The sequence below is a fragment of the Heptranchias perlo genome, chromosome 13 (genome assembly GCF_035084215.1).
Source record: "Heptranchias perlo isolate sHepPer1 chromosome 13, sHepPer1.hap1, whole genome shotgun sequence".
Classification (NCBI taxonomy): Eukaryota; Metazoa; Chordata; class Chondrichthyes; order Hexanchiformes; family Hexanchidae; genus Heptranchias; species Heptranchias perlo.
In genome coordinates, this window is record NC_090337.1 from 37,496,286 (window position 1) to 37,516,001 (window position 19,716).

The following is a 19,716-nucleotide window of genomic DNA, read 5'->3' on the forward strand; positions in this document are numbered from 1 at the left end:
TTTAACCCCCAATATGTCTGAACATGTCAATTTGTTATCCATTTGAACTTGATCACTATTTTCCAACAGAAGTTTTGAACGTTCCAATTTATCAAAAAATTTAGACAAATAAAAGTTATATTTCAGTACTTATGACTGAAAGTACCTTATTACTATCAATTTGTAATTAAAGATTTTATACACCTTCACAAATTGCTTTACTCGCCACCAGTTTTGTACAGTCCGTGTCTTGGGGTAGTTTTATCTTATTTCAGGAAGGGTGGAAAGATGGTTAGACTTACTTCCATTATTTCCTTCTGACTGGCCTTCCTTGCAATCTCTCTCTCATTTTGGAACTGTTTTTTCAGCTCTTCAATCTGTTCAGTGAACATTTTGGACTCTATTTTAGCTTCCTCAACATCTTGTTTCCTGCAGAATTTTTATGGTAGGCAGGATGAACAATAAAGCAACAGAATTCAGTTAAGTGTAATTTATACACAGTCATTATCATCGCATTTAAGTTACAAAGATAATAAATTTCAAAATTGTAGCAGCTCTGCCCAATATAAACCTTGATGCAGGAATGGACACGAGCCGAATGGCTGAGGAGAGGCGAGAGAACTGCTATTGACCTCAAGGCAGCATTAGACTGCGTATGGCGCCAAAGCGCCCAGGTCAATGAGAGTCAAGGAGAAAACCCTCCAATGGCCGGACTCATAGCTGACGGTCATGGATGTTGAAGGCCAATCATCACAGCCCCAGAACATTGCTGCTGCAGTTTCTTAGGGCAGTATCCTCAGCCCATGTATCTTCAGCTGCTTCAGCAATGATCTTCCCTCCATCATAAAGTCAGGAGTTGAGCTGTTCACTGATGATCCCACACTGTTCAGCTCTATCATAACTTATGAAGCTGCTTATGCCAGTCTACAGCAGGATCTGGACAACATCCAGGCTTGGGCTGACGAGTGACAGGTAACATTCTTGCCACATAAATGCCAGGCAATGACCATCTCCAACAGGAAAAAGCTCAACCACCTCCCCAGAACTCCAATGGCAACACTATCACCAAGCCCTCACAATCAACATCCTGGGGGTCATCACTGACAGAAACTTAACTAGACTAGTCATACCAACAAAATGATAGATAGAACAGGGCAATGGCTGAGTGGATCACCTCCTGACCCCTCAAAGCCTCTTCACCATCTATAAAGCTCAAGTTAAGAGTGTGATGGAATACTCACCACTCACCTGGATGAGTGCAGCTGCAACTACATTCAAGAAGCTCAACACCACCCAGGACAGAGCAGTCTGCTTGATCAATACCCTTGCTATTGGACACAATATCCACCCCCTCCACCACTGGCAGATTGTGGCTAGAGTATGTGCTATCTACAGGATGCACAGCAGCAACCCAGCAGGTTTACTTTGACACCACCTCACAACTCAGTGATATCTACCATCAAGAAGGACAAGAGCAGCAAGATCATAGGAAAACCATCGCCTCCAAATTTCTCTCCAAGTCACACACCATTCTGACTTGGACAAATACCACCATTCCTTAATCGTCAAAAACCCAGAATTCCCTATCTATCATCATCGTGGAAGCACCATCAACACTAGAACTGCCGTGCTTCAAGGAAAAGGTCCACCATCACCTTCCCAGGGCAACTAGGGATGAGCAATAAATAAGGCCGTTTATTGGTCTCCCATGTGTTACCCACATCACAAGAACAAGTAAAAAAAATCCCCTGTAAATAAGCACAAATACTAAACATTCCTATGATTCTTTTTGGAACTGAAGCAAAAGAATAGTCAAGACCAATTCTACTGACACATGTTAAGCTCTGTTTGCCTCCAAACCCTTCACTGACATCAATATCATTTGGCAGAAATATCCCCCCCTCCCAACCATGTGTCTCTGCCCAGAGGGTAAATATTATAGGAGAAAGGCCAGCATCATTTCCATCATGAATTATGAAGATGACTTTTAGTACCATTTCAGTGTGGGGAAATGGGAGATGAATTTTTAAAAATTCTTATTTTTACTTTTAAAAAAATCTCCCGGTAAGTTGTATAATGAAAAATAGTTTTGTACTCTGGTGTACTACTAGCGTCAAAGGATTGCAAAATCAACATTTGTTTATATAGCATCTTTAACGTAGAAAACATCCTATGGCACTTTACAAAGTTTGGTAAAGAAGGGGAAAATAAATAAAATTAAATGAATAGACTAAAAATTGGGCTTTCAGCCATGGTGCGAGAGTTAGGGCAGGTGAATGAAAATATGGTCAATAAGTTGGGTTTTGAATCGTTTTTAAAAGCTGATGAGAGAAGTAGAGTCACAGAATTCCAGAGATGACAGTCAAGGTGGCTGAAATCTCCACCATGAATGCTGGGTGATTGGATGGCCTTAAACAAAAGATCCGAGTCAGAGTCAGAGGACCGAAAGGTGCAGGAGAGGTCAGAAGGCTGGACAAAATTACAGGGTTAGAGTAGACTGAGGTAGTGGAGAGATTCAACATGAGGACGAGGACAGTTTCTGAGAGTAGCACGTTCTAGAGCCAACCAGAGAGCAGGCTATTCTAGATCTGATAATGTGTAATGAGACAGGATTAATTAATGACTTCATTATAAAGGAGCCTCTAGGTAGCAGTGATCACAATATGATTGAATTTCACATTCAGTTTGAGGGAGAGAAGAGTAAGTCTAAGACTAATGTTTTAAACTTAAATAAGGGCAATTATGAGGGCATGAAGACAGAGCTGGCTAAAGTGAACTGGGAACTTAGGTTAAGGGATATGTCAGTAGAGATGCAGTGGCAGACATTAATGAGATAGTTCATAACACTCAACAAAGATACATTCCAGTGAGAAAGAAAAACTCTAGGGGAAGGGTGTACCATCCGTGGCTAACTAAGGAAGTTAAAGATAGCATCAAATTGAAAGAAAAAGCATACAATTCCATGAAGATTAGTGGCAGGTCAGAAGATTGGACAGAATATAAAAAAATAGCAAAGAATGACTAAAAGAATAATGAGGGAGAAATTAGAGTACGAGAGAAAGCTAGCTAGAAATATAAAAAGAGATATTTAAAAAGGAAAAGAGTAAGTAGAGTGAGCGTTGGTCCTCCAGAGTGTGAGTCTGGGGAATTAATAATGGAGAATAGGGATGAATCGAACAAATATCTTGCGTCCATCTTCACTGTAGAGGATACAAACAACATGCCAGAAATAATTGTGAATCAAGAGGTGAAAGGGAGGGAGGAACTTAAAACATTTACAATCACCTGGGAAAGGGTTCTGAAAAAAATATTAGAACTAAAAGCTGACAAGTCCCCAGGCCCTGACCGACTTCATCCTAGGGACTTAAAAGAAGTGGCTGCAGAGATAGTAGATGCATTGGTATTAATTTTCCAAAATTCCCTAGATTCTGGAAGGGTCCCATCAGATTGGAAAATAGCGAATGTAACTCCTCTATTCAAGAAAGGAGGGAGACAGAAAGCAGGAAACTACAGGCCAGTTAGCTTAACATCTGTTATAGGAAAAATGTTAGCATCTATTACTAAGGGGGTTATAGCAGGGCACTTAGAAAATCTCAATGCAACCATGGGCAGAGTCAACACGGCTTTGTGAAAGGGAAATCGTGTTTGACTAATTTATTAGGGTTCTTTGAGGAAGTAACAAGCAACGTGGATAAAGGGGATCCTGTGGATGTGGTGTACTTGGATTTCCAGAAGGCTTTTGACAAAGTGCCACATCAAAGGCTACTACACAAAATAAGAGCTCATGGTGTAGTCGGTAACATTAGCTGACCAATGCTTTATCCATGCTAACAGGAAACAGAGAGTAGGCATAAATAGGTCATTTTCAGGTTGACAAGATGTAATGAGTGGAGTGCCACAGGGATCAGTGCGTGGGCCTCAACTATTTACAATCTATATCAATGACTTGGATGAAGGGACCGAATGCATGGTTGCTAGATTTGCTGATGATACAGAGGTAGGTAGGAAAGTAAGTTGTGAAGAGGACATAGGAGGCTGCAAAGGGATAGAGATAGGTTAAGTGAGTGGGCAAAAAAATTGGCAGATGGAGTATAATGTGGGAAAATGTGAACTTGTCCACTTTGGCAGGAGGAATAGAAAAGCAGTATATTATTTAAATGGAAAGAGATTGCAGAACTCTGAGGTACAGAGGGATCTGGGTGTCCTAGTACATGAATCACAAAAAGTTAGTATGCAGGTACAGCAAATGATTAGGAAGACAAATGGAATGTTGTCATTTATTGCAAGGGGAATGGAATATAAAAGTAGAGATGTTTTGCTACAGTTGTACAGGGCATTGGTGAGACCACATCTAGAATACTGTGTGCAATTTTGGTCTCCTTATTTAAGAAAAGACATAATTGCTTTGGAGGCAGTTCAGAGAAGGTTCACTCGACTGATTCTTGGGATGAGGGGGTTATCTTATGAGGAAAGGCTGAACAAGTTGGGCCTGTATATGTTGGAATTTAGAAGAATGAGAGGTGATCTTAATGAAACATATAAGATCCTGAGGGGACTAGAGGGGGTAGATGCTGAGGGGATGTTTCCCCTTGTGGGAGAGACTAGAGCTAGGGGCCTCAGTTTAAAAATAAGGGGTCTCCCATTTAAGATGGAGATGAGGAGAATTTTTTTTCTTTCAGAGGGTTGTGAGTCTGTGGAACTCCCTTCCCCAGAGAGCGGTGGAGGCAGGGTCATTGAATACTTTTAAGGCTGAGTTAGATAAGATTCCTAATTAACAAGGGAGTCAAAGGTTATAGTAGGTAGATGGGAAAGTAGGGTTGAGGTTACAATCAGATCAGCCATGATCTTATCAAATGGCAGAGCAGGCTTGAAGGGCCTAACGGCCTACTCGTGGCTCTTAATTCGTTTGATCGTAAATGCTTTAAGTCTTGTGGTCATTATCTATTAATCAGAGCTATAATGTTCCAGAAAAATAACTAGATATTAGATTGGTTGAAGTCTTTTTTTATTAAAACAATATTGGTCCAACTTTCCTTTCAGAGCTCCTGCTGAGTGCCCAACAGGTGCTACGTTTGCATGGCCCAGGTGCGCACCGAGCACAGGGTCTTGCCCTAGGATTGTGGGGCAAGGGTTAGTGGTATGGAAACAGGTGAGGCCGGCAGTTGTGCTCCTCGCTGTTGGCATTGGGGCTTTCTAGAGAGGTACAATGATTATCTGGGCTGGGGGGGGTGGCGGAGGGGAATAGGCAAAGACAAAAAGTAGCTGTAGCAAACATAACTCCTTCAATCTTTGGGTTTCTCTGAGATCCCACACAGTTCTTCCAGTCTGTAGGGGTCCTGGTGCAACCCTCAACACCAGGTTTGTTTGGCACTCCCCTGCTTGGATGCCCAATCAACCGACCAAAAGGAAAGTAACGGGGTAGGTACGGGAACCATGCTTTCGCTGGGTTGCACCTACTCTAGGTGCAGTCCCAGTTACATTATTTTTTGGAAGCCCAAAAAATCCTGTGGTAGCATTGTGGGGGTGGAGATTTGGTGCAATAGTTCTCCACTCTTAATTCCTCTTTGCAGTGCCTGGGACTGAGTGTTCCTCATGTGCTATGAAGAGGAAAATCTCCCCTCATTTTTTCTGTGTCATTAAATCCAGTTGAAAGTGGATTGTAAAACACAATCTCTTCCACAACTATAGGGAAATAATGTTAAAAACAGTATTACACATAATGAGATAGGAAACAACCATGAAACTGGCAACTATCTGGAACACCAGAGTCACACTCTGCTCTTGAACTTAATTTCTTCAGTATTTTACATTTATTCCTTTTAATTAGGAAACATTTTATGTATGAATATCTACTTATAACTGCACCCTCTGGGTCTGACCTGCTGTGCAGAAGTTGCTGTTGCTGGTGTTCTTTATTTTCCAATTCATCCTGTAATCGATTTAGTTTAATCTGTAAAGTATTGCTTGCATGCAAAGTCTGTTCCAAGCTGCATGCTAATTTCTTATTATCTTGCCTTGCAACCTCCAGTGCTTTATGGAGTGGCGTCACCTTAATTGACAATAAGAAATCACTGTCAGATCACTTCAAAATTATCTTTGTAAGTAAATTATTTATTTAATAATGCTACATGCCACAGACAGGGAGATTTATGTCTAAATTCCAACCTCCACCAACAAATGCACCATGGACAGGGAGTTTCTAATCCCAACTTGGTTTTAGGCAAGGTGCTATTTTTCTAAATTGGGCAAGTCATCTCATGTAACACATCATAAAGTTTGATGTGGAGATGCCGGTGATGGACTGGGGTGGACAAATGTAAGGAATCTTACACCACCATGTTATAGTCCAACAGTTTTATTTGAAAATCACAAGCTTTCGGAGGCTTTCTCCTTCGTCAGGTCAGTGTGGGATTCCTTGAAGGTTACCACGTATATAGTCAGAGAACAATGCCTGGTGATTACAGATAATCTTTCCAACTGCCCGTTGTCAAGGCAATCAGACAGAGAGACAGTACATACAGGACTACTGAATATACAAACGGTCCGAACCCAAAGACAGAGAGAGAGGGAGAGAGAGAGAGAGAAACATCCGAAAGGAAGAGAAAGAGAGAATGACCAGTTGTATTAAAAACAGATAACTCTTTTTTCGCTGGTGGGGTTATGTGTAGCGTGACATGAACCCGAGATCCCGGTTGAGGCCGTCCTCATGGGTGTGGAACTTGGCTATTCAATTTCTGCTCGACGATTTTGCGTTGTCGTGTGTCTCGAAGGCCGCCTTGGATAACGCTTACCCGAAGATCGGTGGCTGAATGTCCTTGACTGCTGAAGTGTTCCCCGACTGGGAGGGAACCCTCCTCTCTGGCGATTGTTGCGCGGTGTCCGTTCATCCGTTGTCGCAGTGTCTGCATGGTCTCGCCAATGTACCATGCTCCGGGGCATCCTTTCCTGCAACGTATGAGGTAGACAACGTTGGCCGAGTCGCAGGAGTATGAACCATGTACCTGGTGGGTGGTGTCCTCTCGTGTGATGGTGGTATCTGTGTCGATGATCTGGCATGTCTTGCAGAGGTTGCCGTGGCAGGGTTGTGTGGTGTCGTGGACGCTGTTCTCCTGAAAGCTGGGTAATTTGCTGCGTACGATGGTCTGTTTGAGGTTGGGTGGCTGTTTGAAGGCGAGTAGTGGAGGCGTGGGGATGGCCTTAGCGAGGTGTTCGTCGTCATCGATGACGACGAGCATCTCGCTAAGACTATCCCCACGCCTCCACCAATCGCCTTCAAACAGCCACCCAACCTCAAACAGACCATCGTTCGCAGCAAATTACCCAGCTTTCAGGAGAACAGCGTCCACGACACCACACAACCCTGCCACGGCAACCTCTGCAAGACATGCCAGATCATCGACACAGATACCACCATCACACGAGAGGACACCACCCACCAGGTACATGGTTCATACTCCTGCGACTCGGCCAACGTTGTCTACCTCATACGTTGCAGGAAAGGATGCCCCGGAGCATGGTACATTGGCGAGACCATGCAGACACTGCGACAACGGATGAACGGACACCACACAACAATCGCCAGACAGGAGGGTTCCCTCCCAGTCGGGGAACACTTCAGCAGTCAAGGACATTCAGCCACCGATCTTCGGGTAAGCGTTCTCCAAGGCGGCCTTCGAGACACACGACAACACAAAGTCGTCGAGCAGAAATTGAACAGCCAAGTTCCGCACCCATGAGGACGGCCTCAACCGGGATCTTGGGTTCATGTCACGCTACACTTAACCCCACCAGTGAAAAAAGAGTTATCTGTTTTTAATACAACTGGTCATTCTCTCTCTTTCCCTTCCTTTTGGATATTTCTCTCTCTCGGTCTTTGGGTTCGGACTGTTTGTATATTCAGTAGTCCTGTATGTACTGTCTCTCTGTCTGATTGCCTTGACAACGGGCAATTGGAAAGATTATCTGTAATCACCAGGCATTGTTCTCTGACTATATATGCGGTAATCTTCAAGGTATCCCACACTGACCTGACGAAGGAGAAAGCCTCCAAAAGCTTGTGATTTTCAAATAAAACTGTTGGACTATAACCTGGTGTTGTAAGATTCCTATCATAAAGTTTCACAGATCTAAAGTATTTGAAAATCACTGAGACAAACAATGAATTTGCTTCTTTGATTAAACATACCAAAAAGGATCAGCCAGGTACTCGCGTAGCTTGGGTTCCGACGTCAAGAATGTCACAGGAAATGTCACTAAGCAGTCTACATGGCTTCTTGGATGATAAACAGAACAGCTTCTCTACCAGGAGCCTGGAGTACATCCATGTTCTATAACTTATTCATTATGCAACATGCATGGCTGTGCATTTATGTAATATGTTTGCCTCGCTGTACATTGTTTACAGAAATTTAAGTTACAAGATTACACTTACTTGAATGTTGTGCTGTGTTTCCATGGTAGCCAGTTTACCCTGTAGATCCTCCAGCTCAGCCTGTAGCCCTTGCAAAATTATTTGGGAATGCGACCTGGACAAGAATTGAAGATTTAACACCTCATGTTCACAAGTGTCTACATTGTGTGTATATCCAAGATTAATAAGCACTGGTATGGTTTGTTGAAGTGCTGGAATGATACAGTGGCACATAACCGAGCATTCTTTGAGCAGATGTGATGTTTTATCAACTTCAATGTTACAATGGCACTGATCCTGTATTTCCTCTTTCCCAGGTCCCTCAAATTAAAATATTTTTGATGGGACCTTCGTATGGCTTAAAAGTATTCATTGCCAAAGAAGTACCAGCAAGAGCGGAGAGCAAGAATAGCATAAGAAACTTTTTCAGGGAGTAAATCTTACAATACTAATTTTAAAGAGTCAATTGGAGAGGGCACTCCAAAAAAAGAGCTAATGGGACCTCTTACTTTTGAGCTCAGAGCAAGAAACACTCACTCAGCCCTGTAATTTTGCACTCTGTATTTTCTTAACCAATTCATAGTTAAATATGTTTTTTTGCCAGAGGTGTAATGCAGAATTTTCAGGGAATAATTTTTCAGTGGACTGAAGTATAACTTTGTACAGTTGAAAGGGTCTTCATAGGGATAACTTATACAGTAGCAGCACAATTTAAGACACAATGCTTTATCAAAGCATTCATTTTTCATAGAACTTTAGAATCATAGATAATTTACAGCACAGAAGGAGGCCATTTGGCCCATCCTGTCCGCGCCGGCCGAAAATGAGCCACCCAGCCTAATTCCACTCTCCAGCACTTTGGTGAATGGAATACAAAAATAATGCACAATATAGAACTATGAATTCTGAGGTTTTGTTTTTCCTATTCTTTTAGCCACACCTTTGTGGTGGTGGCGGGGTGGAAGAAAAAAATCATGCATGAAAAAAATTGCCTGAAGCAGCAAAAAAGGACAAAAGCAAACAGAAGAAAATTTGCCTGATGAAAATAGAAATAAATCAAATCAAACAGATCCAACTCTGAAACAACCATACAACTTAAAAATGAAATGAGCTGCCAATCACTAACACTGGTTCAGAGGTCCCTACAAAAGAACAATTAACATTTCTACATATTTTATGTTGAGGTTGTATATCAAAAAATACCATGTCATCACCAGTGAAAAGACAATTTGAACTGCAGCACAGAATAAAGAACCTGCATTTATATAGCATCTTACTGTGTCTCTCAGAAATGTCCCAAAGCACTACACATACAATTAATTACTTTGAAGTGCAGTTACACGTGCACACAGCAAGGTCCCACAAACCACCAATGAGACAAATGACCAAAGTAAGTTGTTTATGGTATGTCCTTTGAGGGAATAATTGTCTTCAAATTGTGCCATGGGATCTTTAATGTGCACCGGAACAACTGAAACACGCAAACAGGACTATGCTTTAATGCTTCATGCTAAGGACAGCATCTTTGACAATACTGCACTAAAGTCCTTGAAGACACAATTTTTTGACTCAAGATTATGTGCTAAGTTCCTGTAATGGGGCTTAAACTTGCAAACTTTGGACTCAGATGCTACCAACTGAGCCAAGCTGGTATTCATGGTGAGGCATACAGACCTGAAGGTCATAGGATCCAAATGAAAGCAAGCAAAGACTCAAAACAGTTAGTTGAAATATCCTAGATGGATTTCTGCTCAGCACTGAAGGCAAAGTAAAGCAGAAAAAATGTATCCCAAGTTAACAAAAACTGTAATGTATAAACAAATACACTTCACTCTTAACTATACCTAGGACCCCAGCAGTCTATTATAGCAAAGTGCATGCTGCTGTGAAAACTCAATTAAAACTGCATAAATCAGACCACAAAATAATAGGAATCAAGATATAATAGTCCCACAAAATAGACTGTTCTAATATTCAGAGCATCAGAACAATAATGGGTGAAAATTTGCTTCTTAGTACATCCAAATCTATTATTCACTGTGGAATAGCATGATTACCATGTTAACAAGTGTTGTATTTATGGTACAGAGAAAATCCCGGATCATAAGCGAATGTAATATTTCTTTATTAGTAAAATATCTTTATTTATTAAAGTCATAAAACATATCATAATAATGAAATTGCTTAATTTGATCATTCAAACTGAAATCATAAAAAGCAACTCCTGTAATGTTTTAGTCAAATTGTTTAATTCAAACCACTGGATAACTCAAATCATTTTCAAACAAAAGACAACTTTAAATTAACAAGAGTAGACTATACTTGCATTTATGCAGCAATCTGTCACTTTGAAAAGCCTCAAAAGCACTTCACACAATTAATTTTATTTAAAGTGCAGTGACCTTTGTTACAAAGGTAAAATCTATCTTTGGTGGATAGTTATTTTATTGTATATAACCCACAAAATCAGCAAAGTAAAATTTTCTGAAAAGCATTGGGTATAATCAATATACATGTAATACGGCATCTCCTTACTTGTCTCGTTGTAAGCCATTTATCTCTGTATCTCTTTGTCCGAGTTCTATCTGTAGTTTCTCCACTGTTTGCTGGAGTTTTGTATGTGATACTAATACATTCTCTAGAGTCACTGTCATTTGGCTATTATCTTGCTTAGAATCTGTCAAATGTTGCTGAAGATTTGCAATCTGGAAAGTGAATTGACATTCCCAATCAGTTTAGGCATGGAGTTGTGAATTACTAAAAACTATTGCGACAAGTAGTTCTTGGTGGTACGGGTTTGGACTCTTACCTCAGACAGTTCCAAATCTAAGTACCAATCTTCACATGTAAAACTCACCTTTTCTCACTCGATACATTTCAGCTGTTCTTGACCAAGCTTCTGGATTGACCACCTGAACACTCCATTCAAGGAAGCAAAAACTATGAAGACCCTTCCACTCTAAGACCAATAGGTGCGACGTGTGATTCACAGTTGGCAAGACACCGGTTTTATTGACTGGCTTGAATCACACTCTGGCACCAAGATAGAGCACTCTTGTAGATGTAAGGACATACGCATACAGCTCGTCTCCTTACACAATAAATGTTTTGAGAACATGGGAGAGGGCATCCACTTTCTCAATACATTAAGATTCTGCAGATGTTTATAAAATGCTCAGGAATTCCAACAGACCACCTGATGACTTTTTATATTCTACTGAACACCACAATGGCATTAAACTCCAAATGGTGCTAAGCCCAAACAGTATGAGATGGCCTCCCACACTACTGCATTCCGGAGTCAGATCAGGACTCGACTCCGAACTTATGCTGTCAATGTGCCCTGCACCTTTACTTGCAAGTCAATCACAACAGGTACAAAAAAAATAGATAGCTATCACTGCCAACTTCCTGTAGTCAGTTTACCTTCCCAACCATTCAAGTTTTTTCCCAACCAAACTGCATATGCATTAGCACAAGAAGCAGTAATATACTCACTTTTTTCAGATTTCTTCAGCTATGCCTTCATAGGTTGTGGGAAAATTATTGGTTCAGAAGATGATGGGCTGAATTTCTTTGGAGCTGCCTCCACTCCATTGGATTTCCGCCAAGTTATGGTGGCAGAGAGGGAGCAGCTCTGAGGAAATTCCTGGCAATATAACTGAGAAGCATTTGAAATACTATCTTTAAGCACTTGGGATTTGAGTGATGAATCCACATGCCCATTTTCTCCTCACATATTTAAATTAATGCAAGTATTAGACCTTGTTCCAGTTTTGAGATTTATGGAATTAACACTGTTTAGTTCCCAAAATGAACTGTGGATCTATCTGAACCGATATCTGAATGAATCCTTTTTATAAACTACTAAAGTACCAGAATGAACTACCCATACTGCTAATAATTAGTTACATATTTGGTATTGTGCTAAAGCATTAAGCCATTTTTTACTGTTGTTTTCACCTTCTGTGTTTCTCTCTCTTCCATCACCTCTATACGTCCTTTTAGCTTTTGGGTTTCTCGAAGTGCTTCATCACGTGATTTTATTGCCATTGCAAAATCTCCCTCTTTCTGTTCCATTATCAACTGTGCCTGGTGAGAACAGAAGGCAACATATACTAACGACAAAGAATATCTAAATGTAAGTTTGGCAATAATACCTAGTACAATTCTAGTTTATAGTATATGTAGTAACACCGTAATTCAAACAATTCAGTGTGACACAAAGGGCTAGATGCCTCATGTATTAATCATACATCCGAGATAATTTGTGAAATCAGGCAACTTAGAGATTGATGTTGATTTATCTTTGTTTCAACTTAGACCAGACAAAGACATTCATCAGAAATAAAATAACCGCCTATTTGAGAGTTTATTTCTTACTGCATCTGATAGAAGATGTTTTGTCTCATTTCTGCTGAACATTTTAAGGATGCACTCTGAAGAATTTTAAAGAGGACACAGTTGGGAACAATGGAATTCAGGATAAGGAGAACTCACAAGGAGTACTCCCCCGCAGACACCAATAGTTGGTGACAAAAGGCTTTAGTCATCTATTCAGCGCAGCTGATGACCTCTGCAATGAGAGTGAGGAGTATTCTGCATGAATTTACTTTTGAGTACTTCTCAATCTAAAAACATAAAGATGTAGGACGAGAAAAGATCTTAAAGCTCATGGACCCAGCTCAGTCATTCAGGTCTCATTTCAGCACCTGACTAATTCCATCTTTTCTTACCAGAAATTCATATTACTTCACTCTAATGAATCAGGAACCCACTTCATTTTCTTCTGAACCCTTTAACTGAGAAAATATCGACTGCCCCCAGTCACTGCCTATTACATAGGTCAACAACAAAAAGCATAAAAAGCTATTCCTTAAATTAAAATTAGTTTATTAAAATATGAATGCTATCCATGTACTTTTGCAAAAATTAGTCAACATTAATTTCATCTTTTGAAGCATAAGTAATTCCTTTAACACAATTTATACTGCATATTGTATCAAAGCAGATATTGTACCTGTTTGAACTGAGCTTCGAGTCTCTGTAAGTTAATCCTATATGTGCTAATTTCTGTATTAACCTGGGAAAGACAGAAAAAAATACAATGATAATCAATCAATATCAGCTCCTCAAAAGCAAACACTGGACAACAAGCATGTGTTGTGGTACATTTACTTTTGGATTTACTGGTAAACACACAATGCACCAATGAACTATACCATCACTTTCACCTTCATAATGGCAAGATATACTGTGCAGATGAATAGGAGAGATATGGATGATCAGTTAATCCTGGTTAATCTTTAAAGAAACAAAGACATCGATGATACTGAATGAGTGCACTGCAAGAGAATCCCTTGCCCCATATTATTTCTTAAGGTACATTTGCTTTAGTAGATGCTATCTTAAATGGATAAAGCCCTGTATATAAATACTTCTATAAGAAAAACTTAGAAATATGAAGGTTAAATCTATGAACTATGGCTAAACACTTATGGCCAGATTCTCAGCGGGTTAGCAGTGGGTCAGCACTTTGGCCTGCTCACATGAGTCTGCTGCTAACCGGCTGTAACTTCCTAAGAAAAGTCTCATTAATTATGTGGGGCAGGATGGTAGCAGTAAAACCAGTGCCTCATGATTTACTTGCACTGGGAGAGAGTGAAATAGAGTGGTGCCTCAGTGTTTAAAATGCTGTTGCTGATTAAAGGGGCACCCATTTTTTGGCAGGGAGCAGCAGTACAGTGCAGCAATAAGTGAGGCAGGAGCAACATCAGTGGAGTCAGCAGCGGAAGGGGTCCCAAAGTTACTGATGTTTCAGCAGATGTCCTTCTAAGAGAAGGAATCTCCATAACAGAAGGTCTCCTGGGGACCGAGGGTGGTCCAGACTTTAAGGAGGGGGTGGCAATTAGTGAAACTTCCATCACTACAGTGCAGGAAGAGGCTTAATGGTCACGGTAAGGAAAGGCACTATTCTTCTTACATATCTTGCAGGAATGATAGAGGCTTGCACAACTCTTGGCTTCTCATTACCTTGGTGAGAGGAAACCTGACCTAGTCAAAGGGAACTTCTAGAAACAATAAAACACCAAACTACTGTGAGAACTCATATTCCCCGCAACAATGGGTTTTGTTAGTCTTGAAGTGGATGTTTAAAGGGAGCCTGCACCTGCAAATCGGATAACAATGGTATGCATGTAGATATATTGTCAACCTTTAACTCTGTGTTGTCATTTCAAAGGAAAAGATTTTCCATAACCAGTGCCAAAGAACCGCTACCACAGGAGGAACACGAATCTTAAAAATGTTAAGTCTGTGTGAGAAGAAACCTTTGTGGCTTGGAGGAAGACAAACAGGAGTGGCTGTAGGAGATGGGAAAGTAGGAGACAGGTGCCAAGGTCACGTTGGAAAAGATACGACAAAGTGAAGCCTTCTGTAGATTATCAAAGTATAGCTGTGACTATGCACTTAGCCGGCATTTCTTCAAGAAGTTATATGTGTTTCAACAGTTAAACAAGTTTCTAGTTTTTGAAATTCTATGGGATGACTTAGGGCAAGAGGCCAGTTGCTCAGATGAACAGCTGGTCTCATCGCGATCTACAACTCTTGGCCCATCCTCACCAACTTTGTCATGGAATCTTACCTGCTCAAGCACCAGCTCAGATACACCACTCAGGAGGAAGTAGATAGTGAGTCAGGTGGGTTTTCACTGGGTGAAGCACTGAGCGCTAGTGAGCATGAGGAACTGGAGCGGAAGAAGGGGAGAGCATTGTTCCCCCACGGAGCATGAAGAAATGACTGCCCACAGCCAAGGAGCTTAAAGGCCCAGTTTTCATTGGAAGAATGATTCAGGAGATAGACCTCATGTACAAGCAGTGGAGAGAGTTTCCATGCAAATTATTGAAACGATAGAGAAGTGGGAGAAGCCCACTGCACCGATCTGTCACATGTTGCAGGAAATTTCTCAAGATCCACAGAACTCTTTGGAAGGAGTGAAAGACCAGGACATTGGTGACTTCCAGAGTGGCAGCTACCATGTTCCAATAAATGTTTTGAAGGTTAGCCTGAACACAACACTTTCATCAGGCTTCCAGGATTTGATTGGGTTTATTTGGTCTGTAATTATACTGACAAATAGCACATCTGACTCTGTGCCCTGTACCAGTCAGGTGCAAGGAGTGATAACAGATGTTGCTGTCTCCATGATAGTGACAATGTGCCTACTCCTTTCAGGCTTCCTCCAATGCCAGCACCTGAGGGAGCTTCAGACCAGGTACTGGCTCCCGTTAGTAATCCACGAGAATGGCAGCCAGAAGCAGACACCTCACAAAATACATGAATGTTAGCCTTGTACTTTTGCAAAAGTTGATCAACATTAATTTCATCTTTTAAAGCATTTTTAAAAGCATTACTTTGTTGCACAAGCTCCAAGTGCGTACAAAAACATTTTTACAGTGTCTTCTTGTGGTAGTGAATGGACTGATCAGGAACATAATGACAGTAAAATATTGCTTCCTGCAGCTGGTAGTATGTCAAAAACATTACCATAGAGCACAAGTACCTGCCAATTTCTTTGTTAATGATAAATGCACAAAACCAATTATACCAAATAAGTTTCACTTCATAAATGAATTATCAAAATGCATCATTCAATTTTGTCTCGCAAACTTTTCAATGTGTCTCACCTGAGTATATTTAGTCTCTAGCACTGTGTTAATTTTTCGCAACTGAACATTTTCAGAGTTGGCATCAGAAATATGCTGCAATTCTTTCTGTAATTGCTCCACTCTGGTCTACAAACAACAATAAAGGGTGATAGCCATGATGAAGATCTGTTCACATTGTAAAAACTTGAGCACCATTCACAAAAATACTCTATGAAACAATGATACAGCAATTTGAGGAAATCATTAAAAAAAGTTAAGGGAATATAAAAACAGTGCATAAATGGACTTTAAAAAGTTCAATTTCTTCGAGTAGGAAGTCCCTTACAAAAGATTTCTTAGTGGAATGATCTGATCATGATAAATGCAAGAAGGCATAACTTTATATTGAGATGTACATCTGCTGTCATCAACATGATTTCTTTATCTTATTAAACAGTTGTATCATTCCTATGCTGGATGTGAAGTTATATTTCTTTGAGATCAAGCCTGATCAAATCAATCCACATATAAAACGTGTAGTCTATAGGAAAAGTTTGATCACCTGGGAACACTACAAACTCCAACAAGAGACCTATGTCATCATATAGCTTTTACAGTTTCAGCGTGTGGCTGATCCGCAATTGTCAGTTTCCCACCAGATGGGTTAGGTTAAAATTACCCCCAAAGAATTTGAAAGTGGGAAACAAGAAGAGACAGTTCAATATCAGCAATTCTCTTCACAATTATCTGGTCTACTGGTTACACAATAAATAACAGGGTCAGTAGAGATCTATGGGTGCAGAATTCTGTGTATTTTTAAGTTTTCATATTCTAGTGGAATTTGTAAGTCTTAAGCTCAAATAAAGTCAAATTTACATCCACAAAAGGTGTTATCTTATTACACCTATGTTTTAACATTGTCCTGAATTTAAAACTGTTGCCTACTTTTAATTGGCTAATCATTTTTGACCTCATACAATAGCCTTTTCTACTTTAGTCACGAACATCAATTAAAATGGCTGCTACTATTATTCTGATAAGCCTGTGATGCTGGCATTTCTACACATCACAAAATAAGTCAGATGTATTTGGACAAACAAAATAGGTCATGATAGAGCTGCAATTCAAGTATACTATAGGATGAATAAAGAGGTATTTTTGAAAATATCTAATTGGTCACTGAAGGAATGAATGAATATGAAGACATAAGAGTGTTCATAAAGTTGTTTAAAAAATGGTCTAGTATTTAGCATCATGTTTCCATGTGCTTTCTATTGACAAGATATACCCTATCAGTTTTGTTGATAAGAAAACACACAGCTGTAGGCAAAATGTCTTACAGATTTCACTAAATAGATCTTGAGGTTTCATCGACCACTTAGAGGTAAATTTTCATTATCACCGCTTGGACAGTAGTTTGACAGAGCAGATCCCGTTGTAGAACCCACCCAATTTTCATTCTATTGATTTCAATGGAATAAAAATCAGATGGGTTCTACAACTGCCGGCTGATCCACTCTGCCAAATTACCATCCTGGCTGTGAGACAAAAATTTACCCCTTAGTCTCTGCAAACTTCCATTGCCCTGCTGACAATATAATTTTTAATCAGCTCAGTTTCTACAAATGTAAAGAATCTTACAACACCAGGTTATAGTCCAACAATTTTATTTGAAAATCACAATCAAAAGCTTGTGATTTTCAAATAAAATTGTTGGACTATAACCTGGTGTTGTAAGATTCTTTATATTTGTCAACCCCAGTCCATCACCGGCATCTCCACATCACAGTTTCTACAACACACTGAAAACTTTATATTGATAATGAATAATACCTGTAGCTTTCCCTTGTCATATGCCAATTTGTTTTTACTCTCTGTTAGTTCAGCAAGGACATGCTCTACCTGCTGCTGTACATGCTGGAGGAAAAAATAACAGGTTTGGAAAAAAATGACCGGTATAGTTTTAAACTTGTTAAGAAGAAAATCCCGATCCCAAGTTTCACACATGACATTATCATAATTAGATACAGAAATTAAATATTATATTAGGTTTGATCTTCTGTGGTATTGCTCACAGAGAAGAAGGAAAATAAAATGTGTGTGCTTCTCTCTCCACGTAACTAGAATCATAGAAAGGTTACAGCATGGAAGGAGGCCATTCAGCCCACCGAGTCCGCGCCGGCTCTATGCAAGAGCAATCCAGCTAGTCCCACTCCCCTGCCCTATCTCCGTAGCCTTGCAAATTTTTTACTTTCAAGTACTTATCCAGTTCTCTTTTGAAGGCCATGATTGAATCTGTCTCCACCACTGCCTCGGGCAGTGCATTCCAGATCATAACCGCTGGCTGTGTAAAAAAGTTTGGTTCTTTTGCCAATCACCTTAAATCTATGTCCTCTGGTTCTTGACCCTTCCGCCAATGGGAACAGTTTCTCTCTATCTACTCTGTCTAGACCCTTCATGATTTTGAATACCTCTATCAAATCTCCTCGCAACCGTCTCTGTTCCAAGGAGAAGAACCCCAGCTTCTCCAGTCTATCCACGAAACTAAAGTCCCTCATCCCTGAAATCATTCTAGTAAATCTCTTCTGCACCCTCTCGAAGGCCTTCACATCTTTCCTGAAATGCGGTGCCCAGAATTGGACACAATACTTCAGTTGTGGATGAACCAATGTTTTATAGAGGTTCATCATGACTTCCATACTTTTGTACCCTATGCCTCTATTTATAAGGCCCAGGATCCCGTATGCTTTTTTAACCGCTTTCTCAACCTGCCCTGCCACCTTCAACAATTTGTGCACATATACCCCCAGACCTCTGTTCTAGTACCCCTTTTAGAGTTGTGCCCTCTAGTTCATGTTGCCTCTCCTTGTTCTTCCTACTGAAATGGATCACTTCGCATTTATCTGCGTTAAATTTCATCTGCCACGTGTCCGCTCATGCCACCAGCCTGTCCATATCTATATCACTACCCTTCGAAGTTTTGTGTCATCTGCAAATTTTGAATTTGTGCCCTGTACACCCAAGTCCAAGTCATTAACATATATCAAGAAAAGCAGTGGTCCCAGCACTGACCCCTGGGGAACACCACTGTGCACCTCCCATCCGTCCGAAAAACAACCGTTTATCACTACTCTCTGTTTCCTGTCACTTAGCCAATTCTGTATCCATGTTGCTACTGCCCCCTTTATTCCATGGGCCACAATCCTGATAAGCCTACAGTGCGGCACTTCATCAAACGCCTTTTGAAAGTCCATATACACCACATCAACTACATTGCCCTCATCTACCCTCTCTTACCTCATCACTGTCTCTTCTTGTTTCCCACTTTCTAATTCTTTGGGGGTAATTTTAACCTAACCCGTCTGGTGGGAAACTGACAATCGCGGATCAGCCACACGCTTTACACCCCAACCGATTTTACTTTCCACTGACTTCAAAGAAAAGTAAAATTGGGCAGGGCATTAAACAGGCGGCAAATCCTATCCAGTCTGTTTCCTGCCAGGCAAGTTAGATTAAAATTAGCCCAGATTCTCTGCCTTTGTTTGTCTTTCATGCTTTCTGTTTCTCTTTTTTTACTGTTGTTCTTCATATAGTTCTAAGAGACTTTCTGTTGTCATCTATGCATCTGCTTGTCTTAAGAGTCTTTTTCATTCTTCTTGCCTACCTCTTTCTGTAAACCTG

At 40.5% G+C, this 19,716-nt stretch overlaps 1 protein-coding gene across 1 annotated transcript in view; it reads right to left on the reverse strand.

The window, feature by feature from the left end:
- The window catches only part of ccdc150 (coiled-coil domain containing 150), a 92,293-nt gene that overhangs the window by 38,188 nt on the left and 34,389 nt on the right, over positions 1–19,716 (reverse strand). Inside the window, exons 14-21 of the mRNA XM_067995338.1 lie at positions 17,869–17,952; positions 16,075–16,182; positions 13,410–13,472; positions 12,353–12,481; positions 10,925–11,094; positions 8,411–8,504; positions 5,859–6,028; positions 282–408 (exon numbers count right to left, since the gene is read on the reverse strand). Coding sequence (XP_067851439.1) covers positions 282–408; positions 5,859–6,028; positions 8,411–8,504; positions 10,925–11,094; positions 12,353–12,481; positions 13,410–13,472; positions 16,075–16,182; positions 17,869–17,952 — 945 coding nt within the window. The remainder of the gene's footprint in view (positions 1–281; positions 409–5,858; positions 6,029–8,410; positions 8,505–10,924; positions 11,095–12,352; positions 12,482–13,409; positions 13,473–16,074; positions 16,183–17,868; positions 17,953–19,716) is intronic.